This window comes from Aotus nancymaae, unplaced genomic scaffold (assembly GCF_030222135.1).
Source record: "Aotus nancymaae isolate 86718 unplaced genomic scaffold, 86718_ANA_hifiasm-v0.15.2.pri h1tg000030l, whole genome shotgun sequence".
NCBI classification, from domain to species: Eukaryota; Metazoa; Chordata; class Mammalia; order Primates; family Aotidae; genus Aotus; species Aotus nancymaae.
The window spans coordinates 27358535-27367554 of NW_026988443.1; the positions used below are offsets into that span (position 1 = coordinate 27358535).

General features: G+C 41.4%; 1 protein-coding gene across 4 annotated transcripts in view; it reads left to right on the forward strand.

Annotated features, from left to right (window-relative positions):
- The window catches only part of PHLPP2 (PH domain and leucine rich repeat protein phosphatase 2), a 75885-nt gene extending 67937 nt beyond the window's left edge, over nucleotides 1–7948 (forward strand). For all 4 annotated transcript variants that reach the window (XM_012437479.3, XM_064383266.1, XM_012437478.3 and 1 more), the window contains one exon: nucleotides 2856–7948. In XM_012437479.3, coding sequence (XP_012292902.2) covers nucleotides 2856–4010 — 1155 coding nt within the window. In that variant the 3' untranslated portion in view covers nucleotides 4011–7948. The remainder of the gene's footprint in view (nucleotides 1–2855) is intronic.
- Nucleotides 7949–9020: the final 1072 nt, after the last annotated feature.

Here is a 9020-nt window from a genome sequence, read left to right on the forward strand (position 1 = left end):
TAAAAATTCAATTCAGATGGTTTCAGCAACAGTACTAGAAGAAAATCTGATCAGTTAGTGACTAGCACAAAGAAAAAGCAAAATGCATTAGAAATACAAATTCCTAATTTGTGATCCTCTACATTGATAGCTAGCATGTAAAATGTATGTTAAATGCCCCCCTTAGCTAATTTCCAGCTCATCTGGTTTGTTACTCCAAATAGAAGAAAGAGTTCTCTAGTTTGACATCCCTATTCTGAAATGCAAAGTTTCAAAATGTTTTGTGTTTATACTGTATGTGGTGTAGTATGCTCTGGTGTTCTGTTTTGATAATGAAGCATCAGTATTTCTACTGTTTTATAGCTTTTCTCCTCTTTTTTTTTAGAAATTAACATTTTTGCTTTCAGAAAAACTGGAGCAATTACTTGTGAACGTTGTTTATCACAAAACAGAATTCCTTTGAGATCTTTTGAACAGCTTAAATTGGATTGTTTGTTTCTGTATTGTTGACTTTTAAGAGTCTTTGTAGGCCGGGCGCGGTGGCTCAAGCCTATAATTCCAGCACTTTGGGAGGCCGAGGCGGGTGGATCACGAGGTCAAGAGATTGAGACCATCCTGGTCAACATGGTGAAACCCCGTCTCTACTAAAAATACAAAATATTAGCTGGGCATGGTGGCGCGTGCCTGTAATCCTTGCTACTCAGGAGGCTGAGGCAGGAGAATTGCCTGAACCCAGGAGGCGGAGGTTGCGGTGAGCCGAGATCGCGCCATTGCACTCCAGCCTGGGTAACAAGAGCGAAACACCGTCTCAAAAAAAAAAAAAAAAAAGAGTCTTTGTATATTTTGGAAACAAGTTCTTTATCAGATACATGTTTTGCAAATATTTTCTCCCAGTCTGGGGCTTGTCTTTCCATTTTTTTAACAGTGCTTTTTTTTGCAGAGCAGAAGTTTTAGTTTTATTGAAGGCATTGTCAGTTTTTGTCTCATGGATCGTGCTTTTGGTGTTGTATCTAAAACTCATCGCAAAACCCAAGGTCACCTAGATTTTCTTCTATGTTATCTTCTAGAAGTTTACTTTTGTGTTTTACATTTTGGTCCACCGTCTATTTTGAATTAATTTTTGTGAAAAGTGTAAGCTCTGTGTCTGTATTCATGTTTTGCATGTGGGTATCCACTTGTTCCAGCACCATTTGTTGAGAAGACTATCCTTTGTATGGCCTTTGCTCTTTTTTCAGAAATCAGTTGACTGTATTTGTGTGGGTCCATTTCTGGGCTCTCTGTTTTGTCAGAATTCTTTATAGAGTTCATCTGAGGTAACAAAAAAGCATTAATATTATGTGATTGATACTATTAGGATTGTGGAAGTATGAGACATTAGTTTTGGGAAGCCCTTTCACTCTAAACAAAGGAAAAATAAAATTTTGATGATGTTTTAAATTTTTATTTAATTTTATTATTTTAGAGACAAGGTCTTGCTGTGTTATCCAGGCTGGACTTGAACTCCTGGATTAAGTGATCCTTCTGCTGTAGCCTCCTGAGTAGCTGGGACTATAGGCACATGCCACTGCACCTTGCTTCAGATAACTTTTTGTTTGATTAGTCTTTTTATAGAGTTTGGATACTGTTTAGATTTTTTTTTTTTTTTTTTGAGACAGAGTTTCACTCTTGTTGCCCAGGCTGGAGTGCAGTGGAGCGATCTTGGCTCACCACAACCTCAGCCTCCTGGTTTCAAGCGATTCTCTTGCCTCAGCCTCCTGAGTAACTAGGATTACAGGCATGCACCACCACACCTGGCTAATTTTGTATTTTTAGTACAGTGTTTCTCCATGTTGGTCAGTCTCGTCTCAAACTCCTGACCTCAGGTGATCCACCTGCCTCAGCGTCCCAAAGTGCTGGGATTATAGGCGTGAGCCACTGTGCCCAGCCAATGTTCAGATTTTTCTTAGGGGATTCTAGATAAGTAGGAAGTATTTTTATAAATGTAGTTTTAACCACAGACATATATTGTTTGTCCATTATTTGCCAAGCACCATACCTTCATTATTTTACCTGAACTTAATAACTCCCATGAATTGGTGGGCCCTAGCCCCAGAGTTTCTGATTCTGTGGATAATTGTTAAACTCCCATTTTCATTTTACAGATGAAGAAAGTAAAGTTTAGAATTTATGACAAATTCTGGCAAATAAGCTCAGGTCTTCTCCTAGAGGGTGACTGCAACTGTGAAATTAACTTATTGATGACTTTAGAGTTTTGTTTTGTTTTTTCTTTTCTTGAAATCAGTACTACAAAGTGTGTGGCTTATGAGTATTGCCAGCCTGCAAGCAGGGTTGTTCCTTTTCCTCTAAGTTTTGAATTACACTGCTGAGAAGACTCCCCTTTTTTAGGCTGAATAACCTGAGAGATTATTTGATACCTTAACTACCAAGATTCTCTTTGCCATTGGGTATCTTTTCAGTCCCAGATGATACACCTTTAAGTGAGAAATTACTTTTTAGTACCTTTCTGAGTTTTGGCCTCTCTGAGAATACTAGTGATAGAGAGTTAATGATAGTTCTGCTTAATTGTTTTTCTATTGTGTTTCTCTATTTATAGACATACTGAGGTCTGTTCTTCATGTTTAAGCAAACATCTTTTGGGATGGTGTTGCCTTTTAGTCATTTATTTTTACTTGGCTCTATAATAACCATATAGTATTTTGTCTTTTAAGACTTCTCTACATTTATTTTTATGCGTTCACTTAAAATTATACTAACCTGCAGAAAAAATCATATATAAATTGTTTTATTGTATATCCCTAAGCATTGTGATCTAGAAAGATATAAAGTTGCTTGTCATTGTTGCTTGTTTCTCAAATCTGTGTCCTGCTCTTCTGTAGGACAACAAAGTGAACGGGGTAACCTGCTGTACCCGGATGCTGGGCTGTACATACCTCTACCCTTGGATCCTCCCCAGGCCCCACATATCTTCCACTCCACTGACCATTCAAGATGAGTTGCTGATTCTGGGAAACAAAGCTTTGTGGGAACACTTGTCCTACACAGAAGCTGTCAGTGCTGTACGTCATGTACAGGACCCATTAGCAGCTGCTAAGAAGCTGTGCACATTAGCACAGAGCTATGGCTGTCAGGACAACGTAGGGGCAATGGTGGTTTATTTGAATATTGGTGAGGAAGGCTGCACTTGTGAAATGAATGGTCTCGCCCTCCCAGGTCCTGTGGGATTTGCTTCAACCACCACCATCAAGGATGCCCCTAAGCCAGCTACTCCTTCCTCTAGCAGTGGGATTGCCTCTGAGTTCAGCAGTGAGATGTCCACCTCAGAGGTGAGCAGTGAAGTGGGGTCCACTGCTTCTGATGAGCATAATGCTGGGGGCCTGGATGCTGCCTTGCTTCCAAGGCCAGAGCGGCGCTGTAGCCTCCACCCAACACCCACCTCTGGGCTGTTTCAGCGCCAGCCTTCTTGTGCCACCTTCTCCAGTAACCAGTCTGACAATGGCCTGGACAGTGATGATGACCAGCCTGTTGAGGGAGTCATAACAAATGGCAGCAAGGTAGAGGTGGAAGTAGACATCCACTGCTGCAGGGGCCGGGATCTGGAGAGCTCACCCCCTCTCACAGAGAGTGCTTCTACCCCATGTTCTGAGGAACATGCTAGAGGGTCGTGTTTTGGGATCCGAAGACAAAACAGTGTGAATAGTGGCATTCTCCTGCCAATGAGCAAGGACAGGATGGAGTTACAGAAGTCTCCCTCCACCTCCTGCCTCTATGGGAAGAAGCTCTCCAATGGTTCTATTGTGCCCCTAGAGGACAGCCTGAACCTCATTGAAGTGGCCACGGAAGCACCCAAGAGGAAAACTGGCTATTTTGCTGCCCCCACTCAGATGGAACCAGAGGACCAGTTTGTTGTACCTCGCGACCTGGAAGAAGAAGTGAAGGAACAAATGAAACAGCACCAGGACAGCCGGCTTGAGCCTGAGCCCCACGAAGAGGATCGGACCGAGCCCCTGGAGGAGTTTGACACAGCGCTATGACTGCCCTGCTGGGCACAGTGTGGGAGGAGGCTATGCACGGTTGGGGTAGGGACCTGCCAGAGGCATTCTGCCTCTACATTTCTCTCTCTCTTTTTGTGTGTCTGTGTGTATGTGTTTTGAGACAGAGTCTCGCTCAATTGCCCAGGCTGGAGTTCAGTGGCACGATCTTGGCTCACTGCAACCTCCGCTTCTGGGTTCAAGCCATTCTCTTGTCTCAGCCTCCTGAGTAGCTGGGATTACAGGCACTCACCACCACGCCCAGCTAATTTCTTTTTATTTTTTTTTGTATTTTTTTTAGAGATGGGGTTTCACCATGTTGGCCAGGCTAGTCTTGAACTCCTGACCTCAGGTGATCCGACCGTCTCAGCCTCCCAAAGTGCTGGGATTACAGGCATGAGCCACTGTGCCCAGCCCTGCCTCTACATTTCTAACCATAGCTGTATGGTATTGAACTCAGAGCCAGAAAGGGTGAGAGCCATCAGGGGCTGGCTCTGGATAAACTGGTAGCCACCATCAATGTTAAGTTTCACATTTAACCTGCATTGGAATTCCCAGGGGTACTGGGAAGACAGCAGCTGTTCTGTATCAGTCCTACCACCTGCCATTAACCCTTTCTCTCCTAGGATCACTTTGAGAATTTGCCTGCCTGGGCAGGAAAGGGACTATTTCTGTGGAGGAAAAAAGTGAAGATTGATTATCTTTACTAGTTGCTGCTGATGGATCTCTGTGACAGAGAAATCACCTTATCTCAGACTAATGAGGTGTGATGTGACTAGTCACATGGGTTTTCATTCTTCTCTACGAGAATACAGCCTATCAAAATGATGTCTGTTGGAAATGTAGAACCAATCAAACAGATACTTTATGTATGTAATATAATGAGAGCACTTTGCATTGACTGTGAACTTTTTATTTTTGAATCTGCACTAGAGCCAATCTTAGAGGCAGCCCGGCACCTTCATCCTAGGCAGAGAGAGAATTGGGTGTTGGAGCCTTATCCAAGGGTATTAGGAAGGGCCCTGGGAAGTTGAGTTAACTGTTGGATGTCAGACTGTGAAAGCTCCTGAGAACCTCGGGGTAGTAGGATCTTCTTTTGGGGATGAAAAGGGGGAAGGAGTGAGGACCAAGACTACTTCTCCCTAGATCAGAAAAAGAGAATTACTCCTTGACAAATATGACACCTGCTATGAATTTCCCAGGGAAACTTAGGGATTGGCCTCTTTCCCTAACATGTGGAGGAGTTGGCAGACAGCCTCCTAATGGGGAGGGCCAAGGCTAACATTGCTTGCGTCCAGGTGACCTTAAGTTATGGCAGATGACACTGAAACTGATTGAGGCCAATGAGAACAAATGGATGGAGCACTCAGGTTAGACTTGTTTCTTCTCCTATGCTGGAGGAGAGGGATGGTTTTCTAGAATGTTAGAAGTGAGTTGAGGGCCCACCTCTTGAATGTTGAACAGTGTACTCTTCTGAAAACTGCATATTCAGTTTATGTGGTTTCAGAATACTGGGCTCAATACTGACAGAAAAAAGACACTTCATTGAGAAATTCTTAAGCTTACAGAAAACCTGTATTTTTTGCACATTCCACTTAACCCTAGCAAAATTCAGTTTCTTCCATATTTCTGTCACTTTTTCCATTGTAAGATTTGCTTAGGAAAATTAATTCCTATTTATTCTCCAAAATTTTGGCATTGCTTGATTTTACCCAGTGGGGAATGTGCTTTGAATTTTTGGAACACTTTCACAATTAAAAATAGAGTAGAGCCATTTTTAATTTGTTTCATCAGAAACAATATGTTAAAGAGAGGGTTAAATATAAATATATTTTCGTGTGTGTTTTTCAGAAGTTTTTGTTAAAAGCAATAGTCAAAAGCCAGATGACCTGTCCATAATAATTATGTGTCTTCATATTCTCAGAGACCCCATGCCCATATGCACGTTTCATTGGGGTACACTCTTGGGGGATTTGGTACACTCTAATGGATGTCTAATGTTCGATCCCTCGAGAATCTGAACTTGAGTCCCCACATTGTCAAACTACTGGTCAGCTATTGAAAAATTTTAGAACTCAGGTCTTTGATTTGAAGTAGGGAACATAGTGGCTTACAGAGTTCAGGTGCTGTTAGAAAGATGGGAACAAGAGTGTTTTGTCACCTTATTTTTATATGGGAAAAGTTTTTTTTTAATAAGAAAAAAATGAAAAATAACCCAAGCTGATAGTGATGAGTGATGTAAAACATGCTACTCAGATGGTAGAACCTTCAGGTTGTAGAATAGTGATGTCTAAAAATTAAAGTTATTTTGGGAATATACCACTTTAATAGTATAGTCTTATAAAAGGTATTCTGTATTGTGAACCCCTTTCATGTCTGCTATTTGCTTCCCACTCTACTTATTGGAACCACCTCAAAATCCAGTTCTGAAATGACCTTTCCAAAAGTAAATGTATTTACTTTTTAGTCAGCAGAACTCTGTAATTCCAGATGTTCTTCTGTGTGGTAGAATTTTCAGGAACCATTAGGTTGTATTGAAAATCGTTATTATAGGCGATACTAAAACTGATTATTCTTTTTTGCAGTCTCCTTTAATTCATGTCCTTCTGCAGTTGCTCTGTATTAAAACAGAGGGTAAAAAGGCCATAGCCCATCATGAAAAATATAATAAAAAACTCTTTAACCTATAAGGTAATTTACAGACATTGTGTTTTCTGAACAGGCTGTTAGTGAAAGCCCGTATCTGTCTCCAGGTGAATGTAATCTACTTCCGAGTACTTTACTCAGAGGATGTGTTCCCCAAGTGGGCGGAGTACAGTTAATCTCTGGCACAGAGATTCTGGCCTCTGCATATTCTCAGGTCTCTGTGTGTACCTCCCATTGAATAGAGAAGCTTAATAGAATGAGAGAAGAATACTGCTTCTTATGGGAGCAGTTTAGGAGTCCATGGAAGAAAGAAAAATACATGTGTCTTGGCAGCCATGGTGTTATTTTTATCCAAATGGATTGAAAGTATATTTAAAACTTTGAATGTCGGTATGACAAAGCTGCAGTGCACTATAGAGTCAAGTCATTGAATTACCACTCCTGATACAAGTGAGTGCTTTATTGCACTACTGTGGAGCCTATGTGTGCAATACATTGGTGAGTTCATTTGCTGGTGTATGGAAGAGCCAGCAGGAGCAGCATGGTCATCGCTGGGTGCTATTAACTTGCTTGTAGTGAGTGCTGTTTTCCAGGAAATGGAACCAGTTGGATGTGGCGAAACTACTGAATATCAAATGATGCTCTTCTTCCCATGTAGACCTTCAGCAGAAGCCAGTACTTGGAAGCCACAGGCTCACCTTCTCTATCCAATAATTATTAATGAAGAGACCTCCATAAGGGAGCAGCTGGCTGTTATCAATAAATGTACCAATTATTAAATAGTCTCCAAGCCATTCAGTGATGTCTTCAGCATCACTATAGAACCGTCTTGTGTCACTTTTTACTGCCTTCTGGGTGGAGCCTTTCAGACTCCCCAATCATGAAGGCAAGTTAATCTTTCTCTCCAGTTAGTGACTTTTGCCCTGTAGTTGGGTAAGCACTTCCTAGATTGAGAAAAGCAGCTACAGTCAATCCTGCTCTGTTTCCCTCATTTGGTGATGAGTCAGTCACACATAAGCTCCTTGTATTCTCAATTTCATGCACTTCTCCCAGATGCTGTAGGGTTTTCTCTCACTGTTGTTGATGGATGTCATCCAGACAGTGGGTTCATATCTTATGGTTTTGTGCAATCATTGTATTGTTGTCCTAAGACTCATTATAGTGTATTTTTGATATTTTTGAAATGTGTTAAATTTTTTAATTCAATAATATGAGCCAGAGCATGTTGCAGCAAATCTATTGTTTGTAAAAATAATAATAATAAATAAAATAAAGTGGAATCTCTTTTTCATGGCTTTGTTTTAAAATGGAGTGCTTGTTTTTTCATAAGTATTTTAGCATGAAGCTATAATTTTCTCTCCTAACTTGTATGTAGAATTGGGTTCTTAACCAAAAGCACCTGCAGGATTTTTCTGCTTTTCCTGGGGAAGATAAATGAGAACAAACACATGAAACCACATTCCAGGACACTGTAAAGGTAAGAGTTAAGGCAAGAATAAATGTTGATTTTGATCAGCTTTTCAGCTAAAATGGCAATACAGATTTTTACTTTAAGAAATACTGTATTTTGCCTTGGTTTATATGCTTAAGTCAGAAAACTGGAAAAAGGAAAAAAATCAGGAAACTCCATCCTTAATGACATGCAGGTTATTATCTGACTAGCAAAAACTCAATTGTAAACAGTCTACAGCTCCTCTGTCTAAATGTCTGCTGATGACACAGAGGAGCCGTGGAAAAGCCGGTCATCATGTTTTTCAGCACGACTTTGGTGTAAGAAGGAACTTCAGAGTCTTGGCTCATGAGATACTTAGAATCCAGTTAAGCCTCTAAATTGTTGCTCCCCTACTCCCACTCTTGTGGATGTCTCCCACAATCTCTGGACTTTTAGGCAAGATTAACTACCTCTCAACTGATGGAAACAAGGTCTTGCTCTGTTGCTCAGGCTGGAGTGCAGTGGTATGATCTTGGCTCATTGGAATCTCTACCTCCCATGCTAATGTGATCTTCCCACCTTAGCCTCCTGAGTAGCCAGGGGTACAGGTGAGCACCATCACATCTTGATGTTTATGTTTTTTGTAGAGACATGGTTTTGCCATGTTGCCCAGGCTGGTCTTGAACCCCTCGGCTCAAGGAATCCACCTGCCTTGGCTTCCCAAAGTGCTAGGATTACAGGCATGAGCCACTGCAGGCTGCTTGCCACCTCTCATTTTAAATAAAGGTAAAGATAAGTCATTTCATAGGTTTCCTCTTCATCTAGCTGAAGGAACATTTTATTTATTTATTTTGAGACTGAATCTTGCTCTGTCACCCAGGCCGGAGTGCAATGGCGCTATCTCGGCTCACTGCATGCAGCCTCTGTCTCCTGGG